A 22,575-nucleotide genomic window follows, 5' to 3' on the forward strand; every position below is an offset into this window, starting at 1 on the left:
TGCCCATGCATTGTTTGGCAGCTCTCCATTGCCCATGCATTGTTGGTTGGCAGCTCTGCATTGCCCATGCATTGTTTGGTTGGTAACTCTGCATTGCCCATGCATCCCTCGACTGGTAGCTCTGCTTTGCCCACGAGGCTCGCAGGCATCTTTTTACCAATCAATTGGTCGAAGCTGCAAACGCCATTTACTCGGCTGGACTCCCCCTTGTCTGTCAGCAGCTTTTCTGCTCCTTCCTGCTTCCCAGCCAGCTTTTGTGTCCCGAAGGATGCCGCGCTCCCCGGCCCGCAGCCGGCGCCTTTCCCCGCGGCACGCTGGGCGCGCGTGCCCCGGGCTCAGAGCGGCGCTGTCCCCGCAGGTGATGGAGTTCCTGTACGCCAACAACATGGCCTTCCACTACCCCGAGCCGGCCGACAAGAGCCGCTACATCCGCTCCAAGGTCTGGACCTACGAGTACGAGTCCTTCATGCCGGACGTGTACGACTGGCCCGAGTCCAAGGTGCACTGACAGCCCCGCGCCCGCTCCTCAGGCAGCGCCTCTACTCTGCAGGGATCCCCTCCTCAGACCAACTGTAATCATGATCTGTCACTCCTCTAATTTATTTGCGCTCCTTTCGTTGCCTGGTTTTTGTTTTTTCTCCCCGGTTTTTCACCTGATTTCTCCCAAGTACCTGATAAACTGTATGGATGACGGCATCTGCCACAGGGATGAGAGAGCCCTCCAAAATTAATTCAAACAATAACGTTGCGTTTCTAGCTTAGAGCCAGCACCACACCGAAGAATTCCATTAATGATATTTTAGCTACATCTGTTTCACGATGAACTCTAGCTCTCTCATCACTGCTGATCTCCAGAATGATTTATTTCTGCCTTTAATAATCAGTCTTCTAATTGTCCTAGTGTTGTCACACTGCATTAGCTGTGACATCAAGGGGAGACCACTTGTTGTAGAAAAAACAAAAGGGCAGTTAAAGACAACTTGGAGAGTGTGATGGGCCTTCTGTTTTGTTTAATGTTTAAAGATGCCCATGTCCAGACATCCTGGTGGCGTTGGCTGCTGTTTCCTTAAGGAGCAGCAAGATGTACACCTGTGGGGTCTGCAGCAAAGTTTGCAGCTTTGTGTTCATCACTCCGTGAAATCTGTTCTCAGGAAAAATGTGGGCTAGTTCAAATTGTCCTTGGGAAGCCTGAAAGTAATACTAATCACTTAATAGCTTTTAAAAACAAAGCCATAGTGTCACAGAATAAATTTTATTGGGTAGAGGTAGGACCTGAAGTAATTTATGGAAATCTTTTTAGAGGTTTTACTAGGAGATTTTAAGCAATGGACAGCGAAATGATGTACCAAAGGATCTTTACCTAATTTTTTTTAATTTTTTCAAGATTCTGTCTTGTCTAAGCCAGGTTGTTTTCTCCCTTGCTCTGACAAAAAGACTGGTGTGTGATGTTTTATGACACTGCTGACTCGAGAGCTGCGAAGTGGGCTCACTTGGAACCAGCACGCCGTGGGCAGCTGCTGGGGCTGGAGCAGGGATGTTGTCAGGCAGCTATCCACAGGAGTCTGGCTGAATGCTTCCTGAGGTCTCAGTCCTGTGCTCTGGTCAGCGTGGGTGCTGGACCCACAGCATGCAGTGCTGCAAGCCCCATACTTGCTGCACTTACAGGCCTGCTTTGTCAGGTCCTGGTGTGAAAGCAGAAGCTCCCAGTGAGCTTTTCCTTGCCAGGGGTAGTGCTGCACGTTTGCTGCAGATGCCACAGTGTACACTCCCCCAGCTGCCTTGGAGCCAGGCCAGAGGGGGACAGGCAGGGACACCCAGAGGTGGCCACAGCCTGTGGCTGCCCCGTCTGTGCTGCCTGCAGCCAGAACAGCCACCTGCCAGGAACAGAAATAAAGACACCAGGCTGCTCCAGTTTGCTGCAGCAAGGCAGGAAAAGGGCGGGAGTAAATAAACAGACGGATGTGCCAGCAGTGCTGTACTGGCAGACATCATCCAAAGAGATAAAGCAGAGCTTGCTCAGGATTTACCCATGGCAAGCACTGCTCTCCTACCCTCAATTACAGAGGAAAATGCAGTCTCCACAGAACAGGCCAGAACAGAGCAGGGAAAATGGTCTCAATGCCCCCTCAGGCGCCCACAGCCTAATCTCTGGCTCTAAAATTGTATCCACACAAAGAACAGTAAGCTTTGGGAAGGTGCTGCCTGTGTGGGGAAAGAAGACTGATTATATAAACACAGAAAAGAGTGATGTGGGGAAAAAAACTGTGGTGTTCAAGCTGTGGTAAAGTGTTGTGTGGTGGGGCTCGAAGTGCTTCACTGCTGAGTGCTGACATGCACAGGGGCACGAGCTTGCACTTGCAAGTGAATGTACAAAAGACACCAACACACACACAGGGTGTTTTTACAAAGAGTGCTTTTTTCATCTATTTTTGCTATGCCTTGTTTGTACCGTATTTAAATTAGTGATCTTAATGAAAGAGAAATTATTTATTCAATGTATGAATTACTTTTGCCTTCTGAAAACCCAGCTCTACCTGAAGCCTGTTGTATTGTGCCAGTGGAGTTCTGCATCACTGGATTCCGGAGTGCTGGGAACACACGCTTCCTCCCTTCTGCCAGCAGCCAGTTAGATGAGTAACAAAACCACCCAAAACGCGCTGATCTCACGTCCCACAGTGACCACAGAGGCAGGGCAGCCGCTGCCTGCCTCTGCCTTAGGAGGCAAGGATCCGTGCCCGCCCCTTCAGTCTGATTGTGTTGTTTCCAAGGATCTCAGCTGGTGTCCGCAGCCCTCGGGGGAGGCGGCTGGGCCGTGCTCCGGGCGGGAGCGATGCCGTTCCTGTGCAGGGAACTGCTCTGAGCAGCCCTGGCCCCTTCTGGCGCTGCCTCCCTGCTCTCCAGCCGCTGCGTTTTCCCCCTCCTGGCAGCGGGATTGACGCTCCTGCACAGCCATTCTTCTGGAAATCCCGCTGCGGAGGTGAGGGAAAAGCAGTCCCTAGGAGAGGAGCAGCCCGGGCTGTGCTGGAGGTGTGGCTGGCTCTGTCCCCTGCCAGCCGGAGCTGAGCCAGGCACGGCCTCCCGGGCTCTGTCGGCCTGGCTCTGTGGATCCTCTGCAGCTTGCAGTGTGGACAGGGGTGTGCACATCCCTTCCATGTGCAGCCATTGTTTCCTGTTGGCAACAGGCAACCCGTCAGCTCACACAGTTCTAAGTCCACTTCACTCTCTCTTTCATCTTCTCCAGAATTATTTTTTTTTCATACATAGGATTTTTAGATAGATTCATGTTCAGTTTTCCTTCAGGTACAATTAATCCTTGAACTAATTACAACTGCTAATCTTGCTGGCTACTAAGGAACCACTTTCCTTTTTCATATTCTACTTAACATGATTTTTTCTGTTTGCTGGTTTATTCAAAATATTTACTGGTCTTTATCTGTACAGAAAATTCTCTTAGACAGTATGCAAAGGGAAACAGGTGTCACCAGGATGCATTTTGTCATGTTACATAATGTAAGTCAAAAGAATACATCACCTAAAGGACCACCAGTGTTGTAGTTTGTCACACAGCCCCCGTGACTTGCCCTCCAAATGCTTTTATAAAAGACTGTCTTCCATGTCTCCTTGGGGTGTGCAGAACCCTTCTGGGAGGATCAGGAATTTCACTGAGGTCAGCCTTTTCCAGGATTTGTCCAATCCTTGCTTTCTTAAAATCAGCAGGAGCAGGACTGAGCCTCTTGGCAGCAGCCTGTAGGAGTGTTTGGGGAGAGTAAAGGTATCTAATGAAACACAGCCTTTCTTTTAAAAATACCTGTGGTTTTGTTAAAGGTGTTGCAAAGGTTTGTGTGTTCCTGAAGCCTCTGCCAACCTGACCTGTAGAAGGAGACAATTAAAATGTTGTGTCTGATACATTTTAAACCCCCGGTGTGACACGTGGCACAAGTTCTCGGTTACATTTGTGGACAGTGATGCATCCTGATCTGTTGTGTTCCTTTTCCAAGCTTCAAACCAAGTGACACTTTACCTGCAGAGTGGTGTGTAACAGGTTTCCTGTGGTCGGTGCGTGTCTTCCTCTTGTACTGTTGTTTCCAGCACGCTGTTTTACGGGGATAAAGTAACTCTGTCACACTCCTCTGGTAGTACCTGCCAAGATGAACGATACACCTTTTAGTTTCAATCTTTAGCAGCCCTCCGTGGTGACTGTTCCTGTGGGAGAGTGGGGATCACTATTGTACAGCTCCCACCCAGGTTTCAGTTCAGCTGACTCCGGCGCCGGCAGTCCCGGCTGGTTTTGTTTGCTGGGGCTGGCTGCAGAGGGGCAGAGCTGAGCTCCTCTGCCAGCCCCGCAGAGCTGAGCTCCTCTGTGGCCCCGCAGAGCTGAGCTCCTCTGTGGCCCCGCAGAGCTGAGCTCCTCTCTGGTCCCGCAGAGCTGAGCTCCTCTGTGGCCCCGCAGAGCTGTCTGTGGCTCAGATCAGTGTGAGAACAGCCGGGGCTGTCTCCCTGCCAGTGCTTCCAGCTGGATAAACCACTGTCATTTCTGCTCGCGGGACGATCCGAGCGCTGCCCCGCTCCGTTGCAGCCACGGCTGGCGGGCAGGGACTGCTGTTACACGGGAGGAGCAAATCCAGAGCCAAGCTCTGCTGCACTGGCTTGGCAGCTGAATTTGGGCAAAGCCGTTCAGCTGCTGCTGCTGAAGGCACATCTGACTGACTCCGTGTGGACCTGCCTGCCCCGTGCGCTCCCGTGGGACTCCGGGCGAGCGCCCGGGACGATGCAGCACGGCTTCCCCGCGCCTCCCGTTCTCCGTGGGGATGGCAGGGCTCACCCGGGCACGGCGGCTGCAGCTGGGCGGGCAGGTTCTGTCCCCGTGCCCTGCTGGTGCTGCAGCAGCCCGAGCTGCCCGGTCGTGCTCCCCAGACACGAGGGGCTCAGCCAGGCTGAGCTCAGCTCTCCACGTGCCGTCGGCTTCGGCTCGTCCGTTCGTCAGCCAGACCCTTTCTAATGGAATAAAAATACTCTTAGGACTTAAGGTGGCTGCCTTGTCAACACAACAGCAAAATAACCTGTGTTTGTTTCTATATTAAACATATCTACCTTATGCAAATCAATGTGAGCCTGCTGGGGCGCTTGTGAGAGCAGTTCCAGCCTGATCTGTGCGGGGTTGGCTGTGCCTGGGAGGGTCATTGCTCAGCTGAAACTAAAACTGTATGTCAAATGTGAAGTGGTTGGGGTTTCTTCCTACTTTATAACGTTGTAACTCTATTGAAATGTGTGTTCTAGTCTTCTATTTTCTTAGTAAAATGCATTCCCTTTGCCTAAGTCGTACCTGATGGTTTTTATTCTGAAAAAACAAAAAAAAAACCCCAAAAATGCTTGATCTGTTCAGGACTGGGAAAAGTCCCTTTGCCAAGGGGCTCTATAAATGGTTGGATGTGATGATATTTAAGGTCTTTCCCTAGAATCATGGAATCAGAGGATGGTTTGAGTTGGAAGGAATCTAAACGACCATCCAGTCCACCCCCTGCCAGAGCTCCCCGCGCTCCCTCAGCTCCCCGCGCTCCCTCAGCCAGGGCGGGCTCTGCTCACGGCCCCGCCCCGCCGGCCCCGCCGACGCCGCCCGGGGAGGTAAGGCCGGGAGCGGGCCCGGGCCGGAGCAGGGCCGGAACCGGGGCCGGGCCGGGGGCTGGGGCGGGTCGGGAGCGGGGCTGGGTCCCCACAGCCCATCCCCGTGTCCCTGCGGAGCCATGGCGTGCCCCGCGTGCCCCGAGCCCGGGCCGGAAGCGCGGGTGGAGCTGGGGGAGGCTGAGGGGAGCGCGGTGCGGCCGTGCCGAAAGGGAGAGCTCGGAGCCCCTGCCAGGGCCTCCAGAGGCTCCAGGAGAGCTGCACAGGGACTGGGGACAAGGCCTGCAGGGACAGCACACAGGCAATGGCTGCCACTGCCACAGGGCAGGCACAGATTTTGGGATCTTGGGCAGGAATTGCTGGCTGGCAGGGTGGGCAGGCCCTGGCCCAGGGTGCCCAGAGCAGCTGTGGCTGCCCCTGGATCCCTGGCAGTGCCCAAGGCCAGGCTGGATGGGGCTTGGAGCAGCCTGGGACAGTGGAAGGTGTCCCTGCCCATGGCAGGGAGGTTGGAGTACAAGTATTTTCAAGATTCCTTCCAACCCAAACCATTCAATTCTTGTATGATCCCGTGATTTTACACAGAGGAAAAGGAAAACGCAAATATTTGCAAAGTGTTTATTTCTGCATTTGGTCTGAGATGGACATGAACCATGGCTACTCCCCCTGAGCCCCCAAGGTCAGGCTGCACCTTGGCGTGCTTGGGAGGGCCCTGCTGGCCCATCTGGGAAGAGTGCTTTCTTTTGGAATTCCAGAACCCTGGAATGCTTTGTGTTAGAGGGATCTCAAAGCCCATCCTGTTCCACCCTCTGTCATGGGCAGGGACACCTTCCACAGAGCACACCCCCGGTCGTGTTCCAGGTGCCTGCTGCCCGGGATGTCTCTGGAGCTCACCTTCCTGGGCACGGGCTCAGCTTTCCCGTCGCCGTGCCGCGGAGCCTCGGCGCTGGTGCTGCGCAGGGAAGGGCAGTGCTGGCTCTTCGATTGCGGCGAGGGGACGCAGACACAGCTCATGAAGAGCCACCTGCGAGCAGGTTTGTGCCGTTCTCCTGAGGGGAGGGACGGGCTCGGGAGGCTGCCCAGCCTGCTCCGCAGCCCTCGGCACTGAGCTGCCTCCCCAGACAATCCGAATTCATTCACCGGGCTTGGCAGTGTCGAACGCAGCCCGCAGAGCAGCTGAAAACAGGAACGGTTTGTTTGTTGTTTGCCTGGAGGCAGCTCTAGACAAACCTGCGCTGAGCCTTCCTGTGGGTAAATGTCTCTTTTCAAGCGAGGCTGTGTGTATTGGGGGTAACTTTCACCTTTTGGCAAATAAATCAGGAATAAAGCTCACCTCGCTGTCACAGTCACTGTGCTTCCACAGTCCTCAGTGGCCAGAGCTGACTTCTCTCCCCCAAAGAATGGAGATGAATTGTCAGTTACAAACAGAAATACAAGCCCCTGCTCCTCCAAAACATATCAGGGAATTTAAGGACAGGTAGATGGAGTCATTTCCATGAAATTGTTTACTGAATTTACCTTAAAAGAAAAGGAGATTCTGTCATTCCAGTGGCACAGCCCCAGCAGGTGCTGGAGGAAATGCCTGGCTCTGTGAGAGTTCAGCAGAGGAGACAGAGGCAGCCTGGTTAAAGGACATTGTCTGCAGCAAGAGAGTTCTGGGCTCTTCTGACCCAGCGAGGGCAGGACCCAGCTGGGGCAGGACAGCCCAGGCACCAAAGAAAGCACAGACATTTACAGAGCGATTTTTTTCTCTTGTTTTAAACAAACCAGTCAGCAACAGTGGGGTTCTTGCCTCTGAAAATCTCTGAAATCAAAACTGCATGCTGGCTTGGTTTTGGTTCCTCTTGATTTTGATCATTTCATGGGCTAGAGTCAAAAGGAGGAGCAACACAAATTGCTCACTGTGTTCCTCGTTAGTCTACAGTTTTCCTGTAAGTCTGAAGCTCCAATGCTTCCCATCACTTCCTTGCATTTCACATGGCAGATGTCACCACTGTAGAATGCCTGGCTTAGAAGGAGATAAACCTTGCATCTCTGCAGCCTTTTCTTGGCCTGTCAGGCCAAAATCTTCCTTGTGTGGAGGGGGTGGGGAAAGAAATAACCTTGTGGTTTGGGATTTGTCTGTTAAGCACTGGTTTTAATTTCCCTCCCTCCTCGCTTGTTTCAAACATCTTGCCAAACAGCGATGTTTCTGAGCTGTCACATTGTTTATTTTCCTGTCTTTTCCCGGCTGTGTCTTTTCCTGTTCTATTCAACAGCCAGAATTACCAAGATTTTCATCACTCACCTTCACGGCGACCACATTTTTGGACTTCCTGGGCTGCTGTGCACGCTCAGCCTCCAGACGAGCCCTGACGGCAGCAAGGCACCCATTGATATTTACGGGCCCCTGGGGCTGCGGAGCTTCCTCTGGAGGAGCCTGGAGCTCTCCCACTCCCAGCCCCTGCTGCCCTACACCGTCACCGAGCTGGTCCCCACGCGGGACCAGTGCCCCCCGGAAGAATTTAGGGACTTCTCTGGCTTGGACCGAGACGAGGCGCTTGCCCAGGCGCCTCCAGGGAGAGTTCTGCACCTGGATCCAGAAGAAGACTCCTACTTGCTGCTGGAGGATGAGCAGCTGGTTGTCAGAGCCTTCCGCCTCTTCCACCGCGTGCCCTCCTTCGGCTTCGTGCTGGAAGAGAAGCCCCGGCCTGGGAAGCTCAATGTGCGGATGCTGCAAGAGCTTGGTAGCTACTTTTACTTATTTTTCCTCTTTTTACTTCTTTTATGACCACCTTCCTAAGTGTTCTAGCAAATCCAAGCTGCTGTCTCTCTCCGTAGCCTGTTTTAACTCAATTTTCGATTTTCTGTCGAAGACATTTTGGCACCTGACCTCCGAGCTGCACTCTGAACTGGTGTGTAACAGGGAATATCACCGGTGCCAGGGAATACCACAGACCCCTTTCATGCTGGGAACAGCTGACGAGTTCAGGTGCCAAAGTCTAAACAGCTCAGCGTGGCTTTCAGGAACATATGGCCAGTGAATTTCCATGATTTTCTTGGCTTTAATACGAGCAGTATAATTGGGGGTTTTTGATATAGTTTCCCTGAGCAGTTTCCCTGTGGCTGCCCCAGCCCTGGAAGTGTCCAAGCCCAGGTTGGAGCACCCTGGGACAGTGGAAGGTGTCCCTGCCCATAGCAGGATGAACTTTGAGATGCCTTCCAACCCAAGCCACTCTAGGATTCCATGATTTTCTTCAAACACACTTCCTCCTCGGGTTACAAGCTCTTAATTTGTACAAAAAATCTGAAACACCAACTGATTTTTACACAGAGATTGTCCTTTTTTCCGGTGAGTCAGCTTTATGTCCAGCACAGGTGACAAATGTCCAGGTGACATTTTTCAGAGCTGGCACTGCTGCAATGACACGACTGGCGCATCGCTTACGGGCTGTTCTGCCTTTTCCTGCCAGGGGTCCCGCCAGGTCCCTTGTACGGGAAGGTGAAGAGCGGCGGAGTCATCGTGCTGGAGAACGGGACGCGGATACAGCCCGGCGACGTGCTGGGGCCGCCGGTTCCGGGCAGGAAGGTCTGCGTGCTGGGCGACTGCGCGGGGCCCGTGGGGCCGGGGGCCGCGCGGCTCTGCTGGGGCGCAGACCTGCTGGTGCACGAGGCCACGCTGGGGGACAGCCAGCGGGACAAGGCGCGCCAGCGCGGGCACAGCACGCCCGGCGCGGCCGCGGCGTTCGCCCGCGGCTGCCGCGCCAGGAGGCTGGTGCTGACCCACTTCAGCCAGCGGTACCGGCCCGGCGAGCCCCACGGCGGCCACGAGGAGCTCGGCGCGCTCAGGAGGGAGGCCGAGGCCGTGATGGGGGACCGGGAGGTGACGCTGGCCGAGGACTTCATGACCATCGAGATCCCAATGAAAAACTGAAACACGAGGACTTTGTGACCACAGAGATCCCAATGAAACAGTGAAAACCAAGGACTTCCTAATGAGATCCCAATGAACCAGGGACAACAAGGACTTACTAATGACATCCCAATGAAACAGTGAGAACAAGGGACTTCCTAATGAGATCCCAATGAACCAGGGACAACAAGGACTTACTAATGACATCCCAATGAAACAGTGAGAACAAGGGACTTCCTAATGAGATCCCAATGAACCAGGGACAACAAGGACTTACTAATGACATCCCAATGAAACAGTGAGAACAAGGGACTTCCTAATGAGATCCCAATGAACCAGGGACAACAAGGACTTACTAATGACATCCCAATGAAACAGTGAGAACAAGGGACTTCCTAATGAGATCCCAATGAACCAGGGACAACAAGGACTTACTAATGACATCCCAATGAAACAGTGAGAACAAGGGACTTCCTAATGAGATCCCAATGAACCAGGGACAACAAGGACTTACTAATGACATCCCAATGAAACAGTGAGAACAAGGGACTTCCTAATGAGATCCCAATGAACCAGGGACAACAAGGACTTACTAATGACATCCCAATGAAACAGTGAGAACAAGGGACTTCCTAATGAGATCCCAATGAACCAGGGACAACAAGGACTTACTAATGACATCCCAATGAAACAGTGAGAACAAGGGACTTCCTAATGAGATCCCAATGAACCAGGGACAACAAGGACTTACTAATGACATCCCAATGAAACAGTGAGAACAAGGGACTTCCTAATGAGATCCCAATGAACCAGGGACAACAAGGACTTACTAATGACATCCCAATGAAACAGTGAGAACAAGGGACTTCCTAATGAGATCCCAATGAACCAGGGACAACAAGGACTTACTAATGACATCCCAATGAAACAGTGAGAACAAGGGACTTCCTAATGAGATCCCAATGAACCAGGGACAACAAGGACTTACTAATGACATCCCAATGAAACAGTGAGAACAAGGGACTTCCTAATGAGATCCCAATGAACCAGGGACAACAAGGACTTACTAATGACATCCCAATGAAACAGTGAGAACAAGGGACTTCCTAATGAGATCCCAATGAACCAGGGACAACAAGGACTTACTAATGACATCCCAATGAAACAGTGAGAACAAGGGACTTCCTAATGAGATCCCAATGAACCAGGGACAACAAGGACTTACTAATGACATCCCAATGAAACAGTGAGAACAAGGGACTTCCTAATGAGATCCCAATGAACCAGGGACAACAAGGACTTACTAATGACATCCCAATGAAACAGTGAGAACAAGGGACTTCCTAATGAGATCCCAATGAACCAGGGACAACAAGGACTTACTAATGACATCCCAATGAAACAGTGAGAACAAGGGACTTCCTAATGAGATCCCAATGAAACAGGGAGAACAAGGACTTCCTAATGACATCCCAATGAAACAGTGAGAAAGGACTTCCTAATGAGATCCCAATGAAAAACTGAAACACGAGGAGTTTGTGACCACAGAGATCCCAATGAAACAGTGAGAACAAGGGACTTCCTAATGAGATCCCAATGAAACAGTGAAAACCAAGGACTTCCTAATGAGATCCCAATGAAACAGGGAGAACCGAGGACTGCATAACATGATCCCAATGAAAAAGTGAAAACAAAGGACTTTAGAGATCCTGAGATCCTGATTAAAAAGTGAAAACTCAGGATTTGTGACCACAGAAATCCCAATGAAAAAGTGAAAAATGGTGACTTTGTGACCACAGAAATCCCAATGAAAAAGTGAAAAATGAGGACTTTGTGACCACAGAGATCTCAATGAAACAGTGAGAACCGAGGACTTCATAATGAGATCCCAGTGAAACAGTGAGAACTGAGGGCTTCATGACAAGATCCCAGTTAAACAGTGAAAAACGAGGACTTGGTGACCACAGAGATCCCAGTGAAACAGTGAAAACTCAGGACTTTGTGAGCCCAGTGAAAACTGAGGCCTTCATGACAAGGTCCCTGAAGAATCGAGTTTCCTGGGCTGCTGGGGTCCGCTCTGGCTAGCTACAGACCCGTCCAACCGGTTTTAGCTGTGTAACCTTAAACAAAAATAGATAACTTTTTATTCGTAACACTGCTGGGCTCAGCTCTTCTCATTCCACCCCTGCGTGTGAAGTTTTCTCAAATAAACAGAGTTCAGGGCTCCTGTCGGAAGGGCATTAACAACTGGATCCATTCTAAGCTCTGGAGCATCAGCACTGCGTTCTCACACCCAGTTAAGGTTTGAGAAGCATGCTCTGGAAGTCTCTAGGCAGGTGGCAACTCCTCTTCCTTAAAATGTCCCTCCAAATGCATTCTAAAGGATAAATTATCCTGATAGAGGCGTATTTGTGTCTGCAGAAATGCCCCTGTGGGGGAATTCCACCGGCACACGCTCAGTTTGTTTCTGCAGTGACTTCATTCCTTCACACACCCTGCTTCTGTCTCCTGTCCTCCCCACCTCAAACTAGAAGCTGGGGTTTCCCAAGTTTTAGCTGAATTTGCTGATCTGAAGCTGTGAGGAATTTTTAATTGAGACAAGACTTTTGAATTGTTTTTGATGATGCAGTTTATTTTTTTATCTTTTACGTAAGTAAGAAAGCCGAGTTCAGCTCACATCTTCATAGTATAATTCAGAAGGTCACAAGACTCCTAGTTACAAAACCTTTTGAAGATTTATTAACTAATGAAACACTGTCAACAAGAACTCAATCTTTAAATATTTTATCTTACAGATTCATGCTACAGTGTGTGGGTTTTTAGTTAATTATAGTATAACACACAAACTTACAGCACTGTATTTTAAATGTCTTGATTACTTTTATAACTACTTTTATTTTTTCTATATCTTGAATTTTAAAACTCTAAACTTTCCTTTATTTAGCTTAATGTGTGTTTGCTTTAAACTATAAATCCACATTCTCACTTCTAACGCTTAAGTTTAGAAACCTTTTCCAAAATCTCAAATCAAATCCTGTGTGTAATCCCAAACTTTAACTCACCCAAAAATTCTAAAAATTTCTGAACTTTATTCTGAAAGTTCTAAACTTTAACAAACCCAAAATCCTGAGAATTCCTTGCATTTCAGATTCCAGCAGGAAGCAAAGCGGTGCTCTTGAGGAGCCTGGCCTGAGTTTCCCCAGCAGCCAGAACCCCGGGCCAGGTCGGAGTGCAGCGGCAGCGCCGGCGCTCCGCTGGCTAGGCTGCACCAAGCCCGGGAAGGGAAGGAGAAGGGCTGACATTCCCGGTTCTTGGAACCCAGCACATCCCTCTGGAGGGCTCAAAATCCTGGCAGGGGCTCGGAGACCCTGGCAGGAAGCCAGAGACACCTGGGAATTCGATCTCAACCCGTGGGGCAAATTAACCTTGTGTGAAGAATCACAGGAGCACAGCAGTGGTTGTCACAGGGTGAAAGGTGGAATTTTGAAGAATTTCACTATGGGGGTCGAGGGACAAGATGGAGGGATTTGGGTGTTGTCCTGCCCTTCTCCCTTCTTCTTCCCAGCCTCCATCTGCTTGGAGATGGTGGCACTTTGGGATTGGCGTGGAGTAGAAAGTCACTGTCTAACACAGGGGATAGGCATTGGGACATAACTGTAAATATCAAATACGTAGTTTATATTACAAGAGATAACACCAGGCAGTGTGCCTCCGACTGACCTGCTGAACAGACCTCAGCAGGCCAGACAGAAAATGTTTCAGATAAAAAAATAATAAACAACCTTGAGAAGGACAGGCGGAGACTTCTGACTCCTTCTTCGACAGCTGGATTGGGGAAAAAGAGACTTTTAACACAGCTCGGGGGCATCTCGGCTGTCGAGGTGAACACCCCATGTGTGCAGACACGAGGCTTGACTCCACTTCTCAGAAAGCTGATTTATTGTGTTATATATCATACTAAAATACTACATTAAAACTATACTAAAAGAACAGAGGGAAAAGAAGGATCAGAAGGCTACAAAGAACAAGAATGGAATAGAATAACAAAATCTTCTGACTGCTCACAGTCTGGCACAAGTGGCTGTGATTGGTCATCAATTAAAAACAATCCACATGGACCAGTGGAAGATGCACCTGTTGCATCCCACAGCAGCAAATAATTATTGTTTACATTTCTTTCCTGAGGCTCCCAGCTCCTCGGGAGGGGAAAAGTCCTAGGAAAGGATTTTTAATAAAATACCATGGCTACACTCCACAGAGGAGATGCCGAGTGCTGGTGTGTGGCCGCAGCTCTCCCGTGCTGGCGGTAAATCAGAGCTGAGCCACTCTTGTGTCTGCCCAGTTATCCCACCTTAAAAGAAACCCGAACGAAATTAAATGCAGCAGCGATTTCAACTAAGCAGCTTAAAATATATATGGAATTGAACACACTTGAAATATTGACAATATAATTTGGTTAAAATAAGGGATAATTTTGGTTCTGGTAATAGCGCATGAGCAAAAATAACCGTGTGGGGTACGGAGGGCAGGGTCCTTGGACCCCCGTCACCCCACGTACAAACTTGCCAAGCCCAAAATTCCCATTTTTATGCTGTACATCATCATCTCCTCCCATTTTTGATTTGTCACACTTGTATCTCCACCCTCATCGTCACCTTCATCACGCATGCTCCACCCTTTTTAGGTTGCCCCCCACTCTTTGGGGGTCGCTGAGGAAGGCCTCTCCTCTTCCTCGGTGTCCTTTGATTCGCCTTTTGGATTACACGTGCGCGCCAAGCTGGTGTAATGTCAGCCAAAGCTAATATCACGCAAGCCAATATTATGTTCTAGCATCAAAGCAATAAATCTCATAATTACTGTTTTCCTGGGACCCAACCAAATTTTCCGTTCTTTCTGTTAATTTTAGTAACCATTATTTCTTGCTTCTTCCCGCCCTGAACATCTGCAGGAGAAAGCGTGCCGCCCTCCTCCTTCTTTTAACTGTTTTACTATTTCCAGATATTAATTACTGTACCAATATTTATTAATGTTTCACACCTATTTGCCACAACACCAGCACCAGACGTGCTTCAGATGTGGAGGGGCCTTTGATTTCCTGGGATGCTGGGAGGAGCGGCAGGCAGCTGTGAGGAGCCGGGAGCTGGCGGATCTCTCTGTTCTCCTCTCAGCAATGAAACAGGCAGGCTCTGCCGACGCATTTTGTCTGTCCCCACACTGCACTTCCTCTCCTTTTGCAAAAGCAGCGTCCCGTGCAGAGGCCGTGGCGCCAGACTCAGTTTTGGGTGGCTGGCAGCCGAGCGCGCTCCAGCTGTGCCGGGTCTCACACGGGGACAGGATTGTGGTCCCGGCCCGCTGTGCCACACCTGCTGCTCGCTGGAACGCCCAAAACCGCTGGTTTTACACCCATCCACAGCTGCAACAGCGGCTCGGTGCATGGCTTCAGGGCTGCGGCTTGGGGTCTGCATCATTGGGCTCAGAATGGGTCATTTTGGGCAAAGGGCGGCGAGGGAGGAGGTGGCACACTGCAGCACAGCTCAGGGCGTCCACGCCTGGCTCTGGGGACTTGCTGCACAGCTGAAATGCAATTCCACGGCAATTCCACCGCAATTCCACCGCAGTTCTACTGCAATTCCACCGCAGTTCCACTGCAATTCCACCGCAATTCCACTGCAAAAGCACAGCTCAGGGCATCCGCCTGGCTCTGGGGACTTGCTGCACAGCTGAAATGCAATTCCACGGCAATTCCACCGCAATTCCACCGCAGTTCTACTGCAATTCCACCGCAGTTCCACTGCAATTCCACCGCAATTCCACTGCAATTCCACCGCAGTTCCACTGCAATTCCACCGCAATTCCACTGCAGTTCCACTGCAATTCCACCGCAATTCCACTGCAATTCCACCGCAGTTCCACTGCAATTCCACCGCAATTCCACCGCAATTCCACTGCAATTCCACTGCAATTCCACCGCAATTGCACCGAAATTCCACTGCAATTCCACTGCAGTTCCACCGCCGTTTCACTGCAATTCCACCGCAGTTCCACTGCAATTCCACTGCAATTCAATTCCACCGCAATTACACCGCAATTCCACTGCAGTTCCACCGCTATTCAACTGCAATTCCACCGCTGTTCCACTGCAATTCCACTGCAATTCCACCGCGGTTCCACTGCAGTTCCATGGCAATTCTACCGCAGTTCCACTGCAATTCCACTGCAATTCCACTACAATTCGACTGCAGTTCCACTGCATTTCCACCGCAGTTCCACTGCAATTCCACCGCAATTCCACCGTTGTTCCACTGCAATTCCAAGGCAATTCCACCGCAATTCCACTGCAGTTCCACCGAAGTTCCACTGCAAGTTCCACTGCAATTCCACCGCAGTTCCACTGCCGTTCCACTGCAATTCCACCGCAATTCCACCACAGTTCCACTGCAATTCCACTGCAGTTCCACCGCAATTCCACTGCAGTTCCACCGCAGTTCCACAGCAATTCCACAGCAATTCCACCACAATTCCACTGCAATTCCACCGCAAATCCACCGCAATTCCACTGCAATTCCACCGCAGTTCCACTACAGTTCCACTGCAATTCCACCGCAATTCCACCGCAATTCCACTGCCATCTATCCCACAAGGATGGTCAAGGCAGGGAGTGTTCCTGTGCCCTGACCTGAGGAGCTGAGGCTGCTTGGTCTGCACTCAAGGCCGCGTCATTTGCTATGGATTTAAGCCATGATTTTGGGCACGGCAGTGAGCCAGAGCACACTCAGTGCGGGGTTATGTGAAAGTTCTGTGCTTTCCACTTAGTGTATTTCAGCGCTTGAGAAGGAGCTGCAGTTGCCTCTTTTCCAGCAGACCCGTGTGTCCTTGCTTACCGTGCTCCACTCTCCTGGAAGTCTGGACACCAAATTACCTCGCAATTCCGACTGCTAATGAGACCTGAATTAAATTAACCGGAGCACGTGTGCCACTCAGGAAAGGTTTGGACAATAAATTGCCCATGTTCTCAAGGAGTTTATCTTTCCATTAATCATCTGTTGGTTACCAGAGGGCAAAATTCCTTTGCAACAAACAGATGTGCCCGAGGGTTTCCCTGACAGCAGACAAGGACTCTGCTCTGGACCATGGGGGAGTTTTAACAAGTTCTGGGTGTGTGAAGGAAGAGCTTCTGAAATAATTTTTAAGCTCCAAGTAACTAATTTTAAACATCCTTCTGCCTTCCTGGAAGAGTTCCCCTAGGTTTGGTTCCCTTTTTTTAGCTGTTACCAGCGGAAGGACTGCTAAAACTGCAGAAGAAGCTGTGGGAAGGAGGAAGGGGGAGGCAGCAGGAGTTTTGTGAGAGCAGGGATGTGCTGAGGTGAACACCATGTGTGTGGAGACACGAGGCTTGACTCCATTTTTTCAGAAGGCTGATTTGTTCCTGGGGCAGGAGGGGCCCTGAGCCCCAGGGAGGTGAACGTCCCTCTGCTGAGGGCAGCCGGAGCCGGAGGGAATGTGGAGAGGGGTTCCCTGGAGCACAGGAATACCGGGAATACCGGGAATACGGCTGTGCTCTGAGGGGAGCACAGAGAGCCCAGCTAAATCCGGCCGGGAAGGGAAATCCAGCTGGGAAATGCAGCCGAGGGTGTCCCAGCCTTGGTGTCAGCTGCTCCCCCGGCCCAGGGCGGCTCTGCAGCTGCCAGTGCAGAGAAATAAACACGGCCTTCGCTTTTTGCGTTTGTTTGTTTGTTTGTTTGTTTGGTGGGGTTGTGGTGTTTTTTTTGTTTGGTTGGTTGGTTTGGGGTTTGTTTTGGGGGGTTTTGTTGGTTTCGGTTTTGTTTTTTGGTTTGGGTGTTTTGCTGTGTTGTAATTTTTTTTTAATTAGTGGGATTTCGGGGGTTTTTTTGGCTTTTTTTGTTCATTTTGGGTTTTTTGTTTTGGTTTGGCGTTTCTTTTGGGTGTTGTTGTATTTTTGCTTAACAGACTTTAAAAACAGCTTCCCTGACTGAGTTATGTTTGTTCGTAAGGAGCAGCACATTAATTATTTACCCGGGGTGCTTTGGTTCAGAAATGTGTGTTCTGGCGAGCTGGCAGGACTGGCCCGGGTCTCCCTGAAATCCGTGGTTTGGCAGCTGTTACTGCAACACGAACACTTTTTATTCATTATCAATTAATCAATAACTATTGCTATTAACACGACGGGCAGCGTGGGCGGCAGGAGTTTGATCGGCGGGCTCGGGGACGCGGCGTGGGCGCCCGGCAGCCGCAGATGCGGTGACAGCTCAGGGGGGACACACTCGGGGACAGCTGCTCGGGCTGGGTGTGACAGCGGTGCTGCAGCCTGGCCCTGCCGTGCTGGGGACACAAAGCCCTGTCCTGAGCTCACAGCACCCTCCCGTGCTCTCCCGAGGCTGGCTTTAGCCCACATCCACGGGGAAGCGCTGGCATGTTCGTTTGGGGTTCCCCCTCCGTGGCTCTGTGCTCATTAACAGATTAATTAGGCTCTGTAATCCGCTGCTCCGTGTGTTCCGTGGCCTGGGACACTGCCCGGGGTTGCAGCGCCCATTTCCCTCCAGAGTTACTCCAGATTTACAGAAACAGGAGAGGCTTCAATTACACCTGCCCAGGAGGAGGTGGTAGATGGAGGAGTATTATATATTGCTTTTCAGGGGAAGGTCTTCAGGACATGGAAGCGACTGTAAATTACTAAATAGTGTCAGCAGCAAATTTTGATGGGGCGATATAAGCAATTTTTTTCATTCCCATTATTCTTGGTTCTTATTGGAGTGGCTGTGAGAGCACACCAACACCTTGCCAAAATCCCCTTGTATTCAGCAAAAATACGTTGCGTTTTCCAGGGGACAAGGTACTTTGCACAGCTCTTTCCATTCTGTTTTGTGTTCAAATGGCGGCTCAACACCATGAAGGCAGGAAGGTGGAACATTCCAGCTCTGAAATACCTTTTCCTTTCCAGCTGAGCTGCTTCGGGGAGCTCGCTTGTGCCGGGTGAGGAGCCGTGAGAGCGTGCAGGGCTGTGACTGCCGGGCTCCTGGGATCCACGCTGAACCCAGCGTGGGCAGCAGGGCAGGGGGGATTCTGGCCCTGTGCCCTGGGCTCAGGTGAGAGCCCACCTGCAGAGCTGCCCCAGCCCTGGCTCCAGCAGCACAAGGACGTGGAGCTGCTGCAGCCAGTGCAGAGGAGGCACGGAGATGCTGCCAGGGCTGGAGCCCCTCTGCTCTGGAGCCAGCCTGGCCCAGCTGGGGCTGTTCCCCTGCACAAGAGAAGGCTCCAGGGACACCTCAGAGCCCCTGCCAGGGCCTCCAGGGGCTCCAGGAGAGCTGCACAGGGACTGGGGACAAGGCCTGCAGGGACAGCACACAGGCAATGGCTGCCACTGCCACAGGGCAGGCACAGATTTTGGGATCTTGGGCAGGAATTGCTGGCTGGCAGGGTGGGCAGGCCCTGGCCCAGGGTGCCCAGAGCAGCTGTGGCTGCCCCTGGATCCCTGGCAGTGCCCAAGGCCAGGCTGGATGGGGCTTTTCCACTATCCTGGGATAGTGGAAGGTGTCCCTGCCATGGCTGGGGGTGGATGGGCTTTAAGGTTCCTTTGAACCCAAACCATCCCAGCGTTATGTGACAGATTTTGCACTTGTGGGGCTGTGCATCTGCTGGGGTTTTGTTCCCATGGCCACATTTAGGGCATCGCCCTCACGGCCCAGCGCTCCCCCTGTGCTGGCACTGCCAGCCTTGTCCTGCTCTGGAACCGCCACTGGGAAAGGACACGAGGGGCTGGAGCGTGTCCAGGGCAGGGAACGGGGCTGGGAAGGGGCTGGAGCCCCAGGAGAGGCTGAGGGAGCTGGGAAGGGGCTGAGCCTGGAGAAAAGGAGGCTCAGGGGGGACCTTGTGGCTCTGCACAGCTCCTGCCAGGAGGGGACAGCCGGGGGGGTCGGGCTGTGCTCCCAGGGAACAGGGACAGGAGGAGAGGGAACGGCCTCAGGCTGGGCCAGGGCAGCTCAGGGTGGGCACAGCAGGAATTTCCCCAAGGAAAGGTGGTCAGGAACTCCCTTGGAACTGCCCAGAAGCTTTGGAGTGCCCGGCCCTGGAGGAGCCCAAGGAGGCCCGGACGTGGCACGCAGAGCTCCGGGCGGCTGTCCCGGCGGGAAGAAGGGCCCATCCCGGCGGGCAGGCCCGTCCCAGCGGGAAGAAAGGCCCATCCCGGAGGGAAGAAGGGCCCATCCCGGCGGGCAGGCCCGGTCCCGGTCCCGGTGCTCTCCCGTCACGGATCCCGTGACCGCTCCGCTCCACGCCCGCCCGCTCCCCGCGCCGCTGGAGCGCCGCCCGCCAACCATAAACACAACGCGCCCGCCCGCGCCCCTCTCGGCGCCGCGCAGGCGCCGCGGGACCCGGATGTGGCGCATGCGCGGCGGCGGCGGCGGCGGCCCGGACGTGTCGGCGGCGGCCGCGACAGCGACAGCGACAAAACAAACCGCGAGCGGCGCGGCCACCGCGGGCAGGAGGCGAGGGGAGGGGGCGGAGGCCCGGGCCTTCCCCCGCTGCCGCCCCTCACGGCGGCCTCGGGCCGCGCCCGCACGGGCCCAGGTAACATCCGCTCCCCGCTGCCGCCCGCCGCGATCCCTCCCGGGCTCCTTCCCCGGCCGCTTCCCCGCCTCGCCGGGCTCCTTCCCGGCCCCTCGCCGGGCTCCTCCGCCGCTCCCTTCCCCTCCTTCCCGGGCTCCCTCCCCGCTTCATGGCCCTCCTGACCCTGGTCTCATCCCCACCCCCATCCCGTCCCTTCATCACCTCCTCCCTGTCCCCTTTCCCACTTCCTCGCTTTTCCTCGGCGAGAAAAGCACGGGAACCCCTCCCCCCTAGCTCCGGCTACCAAACTTTTTAGTCTTAGGTTTTAGACGCTGGGCAGCCGTCGTGGCCCGGCCGAGCAGGGCCGCGCTGCCCGCAGGCCGGACAAGCCCCGCAGTGGTTCGGTGGGGGCTGCCCGGTCCCCCGGCGGGTGCCGTGGCCTGCGGGGTGCAGAGAGCCGTGCTGCCGGCGGATCCGGCTGCGCTCGGCCTGTGCTAGTCGCTGAGGGCTCCCTGGGCTGCTCGGCCGCCTGCGAGGCTCGCAGTTCGTGCCGAGGATGGTGCCTGGAGCAGGGGGTGACCCCGCACGGGATGGTGTCTTGTTAGAGCCCAGAGCCAGTGCTGCGGACACCCCGCAGCGCCTGCTCTCACCAGCCGGGCTGGCGCCGAGCGCCCTGCCCTGGCCAGCGGGCAGCTCAGGGGGCCCCAGGGACACCTTGAAGTGACACCTGTCCTCCCAGCCCTGCCCTTTCCCTGCGACTGTGAGGAGTTTCTTCCCACTCCGCATTCATGAACCTCTCTGGATTTGCTTGTTGCATCAGCACGCGTGTTTAATATTGATTCAGGAACTTTATTTCAAAGAGCTGAGGCCCAGGGAGAAGCACCGAGTGCCTCAGGCTGATTAGAATCCCGTTTTTAAGCAGATAGCTCTTTACATAAAGCATTCAGGCTGGGCTGGCACAATGGGGATGTGAGCTTTGAGAGGAATCGACTGGCTTGGTGAGAACAAAGGTGCTGAGAGCAGATCCTGGCCAGGAGCTGCTGCTAGGGTCCTGCAGGGATTTTAGAGCTCTGTTTCTCTCTGCTGTTAACCTCCTGAAAAACTGTACTTTTGGTCAGGGATGGAATTTTCCTGCCGTGCCCAGAGGTGAGTTTTTGTTGAGCCCTAGCAAAGGCAGAGAACACCACCCCTGTGCAGATTGCTGTAGAGAGCAGATGTTATCTAGCTCAGCTCTTGCTGGGCTGTGGAAATCACAGCGCTCCTGGGCAGGCAGGGCTCCTCTGTGTGAGGCTGTAATGAACCACTGTGGGCAGACGCCTCCCCAAGAGGGGGGGCCCTGCAGGATCCTCCGGGAACGAGCCTCTCCCAGGATTTCATCTCCTGCTCCCCGTGGGGCAGGGTGGGACACAGGGAATGTCCCCGGGCTGAGCTGTGTCCCGGTGCAGGGTGGGACACAGGGAATGTCCCCGGGCTGAGCTGTGTCCCGGTGCAGGGACACAGGGAATGTCCCCGGGCTGAGCTGTGTCCCGGTGCAGGGACACAGGGAATGTCCCCGGGCTGAGCTGTGTGGCTCGAGTGGCAGCGGAGGTCGTGAGTTTGTGTCAACACAAAACTGCTGCCGCTCAGAGTTTTCTTCAAGCTCTTCTCCAGTTCTCCAGTGTTCTGCTGCCGTGTGTCTTGAATTTCGGTAGCTGCTGCCAGAGAGGTGAGGAGAATTGATACTGATGATTCAGATGCACGCTCAAAAACAGTGTTCTGGGGACTGTTATCTCTGCTGCACAGAGCAGGGGCAGCGTGGTGCCTTCTCAGTGCTCCTTCCCTGCTCTTTAATGCTAATTGTTCTCATGTCTACAAGCATTTTGCTGCTGTTCACCCATGGGGCAAGTAGATAATAATCTAATGTGCTGGAAAGTATCTGCAGTTTAATCACTTACTCATATCTTCATCAAATCACGAGCTGCTTTTTGTTTTATTGGTTTATGGATTTTCCTCTATCGTGTTTATCATAAAACTTCTGCCCTTGCATTATTAAACAGCAAAACTCCATAGTAATGTTCTGGTGGTTAAAAGCCATCAAGTGTATTCCTGGCATCTTTGTGTTTGTCTAATTCTGGAGACAGCAGCTGATGCAGGAGCCTTTCTCGTGTGAAATGTTCTAGCAGGACGTCAATTTGCACGCTATTCTAATTAGCCAGTTCGTTAGTGTCGCGTTACTGCCTGGTATCAGAATGCTGGAGATCTGCCTGCGATGGCTCTTACTCATGAATCACACTCCCAGAGCATCCCTGGCAGCTTCAAGCAAGCAATTCTTCTTTTTCCTTAGATATACTTTCCCAAAAATTGCTTTCGTGGTTGCAGCTTGGAGATGCAGTTTTGTTCTTTCAGGTGTGTTTTGCATTAATTCCTTTCCCAGAATTACATCCCCCACATCCTTCCCTGCGGCTGTGTTACCGTGTACATGGCTTTGTTTCCTCGTCTTGGTGGAGGTTTTTCTGTGGAGCTCA

At 52.7% G+C, this 22,575-nt stretch overlaps 2 protein-coding genes across 2 annotated transcripts in view; both read left to right on the plus strand.

Moving 5' to 3' along the window:
• The window catches only part of ME2 (malic enzyme 2), a 38,546-nt gene extending 33,231 nt beyond the window's left edge, over positions 1-5,315 (plus strand). Inside the window, exon 16 of the mRNA XM_041423544.1 lies at positions 359-5,315. Coding sequence (XP_041279478.1) covers positions 359-508 — 150 coding nt within the window. The 3' untranslated portion in view covers positions 509-5,315. The remainder of the gene's footprint in view (positions 1-358) is intronic.
• Positions 5,316-6,481: 1,166 nt separating this feature from the next.
• On the plus strand, positions 6,482-9,593 carry ELAC1 (elaC ribonuclease Z 1). The gene is made up of 3 exons (XM_041423576.1): positions 6,482-6,650; positions 7,875-8,342; positions 9,069-9,593. The coding sequence occupies exons 1-3, from the start codon at positions 6,494-6,496 to the stop codon at positions 9,527-9,529; spliced, it is 1,086 nt and encodes a 361-aa protein (XP_041279510.1). The 5' UTR covers positions 6,482-6,493; the 3' UTR covers positions 9,530-9,593.
• The last annotated feature ends 12,982 nt before the right edge of the window (positions 9,594-22,575 follow it).

Source organism: Onychostruthus taczanowskii, unplaced genomic scaffold (genome assembly GCF_017590055.1).
Source record: "Onychostruthus taczanowskii isolate IOZ18803 unplaced genomic scaffold, ASM1759005v1 scaffold79, whole genome shotgun sequence".
Classification (NCBI taxonomy): domain Eukaryota; kingdom Metazoa; phylum Chordata; class Aves; order Passeriformes; family Passeridae; genus Onychostruthus; species Onychostruthus taczanowskii.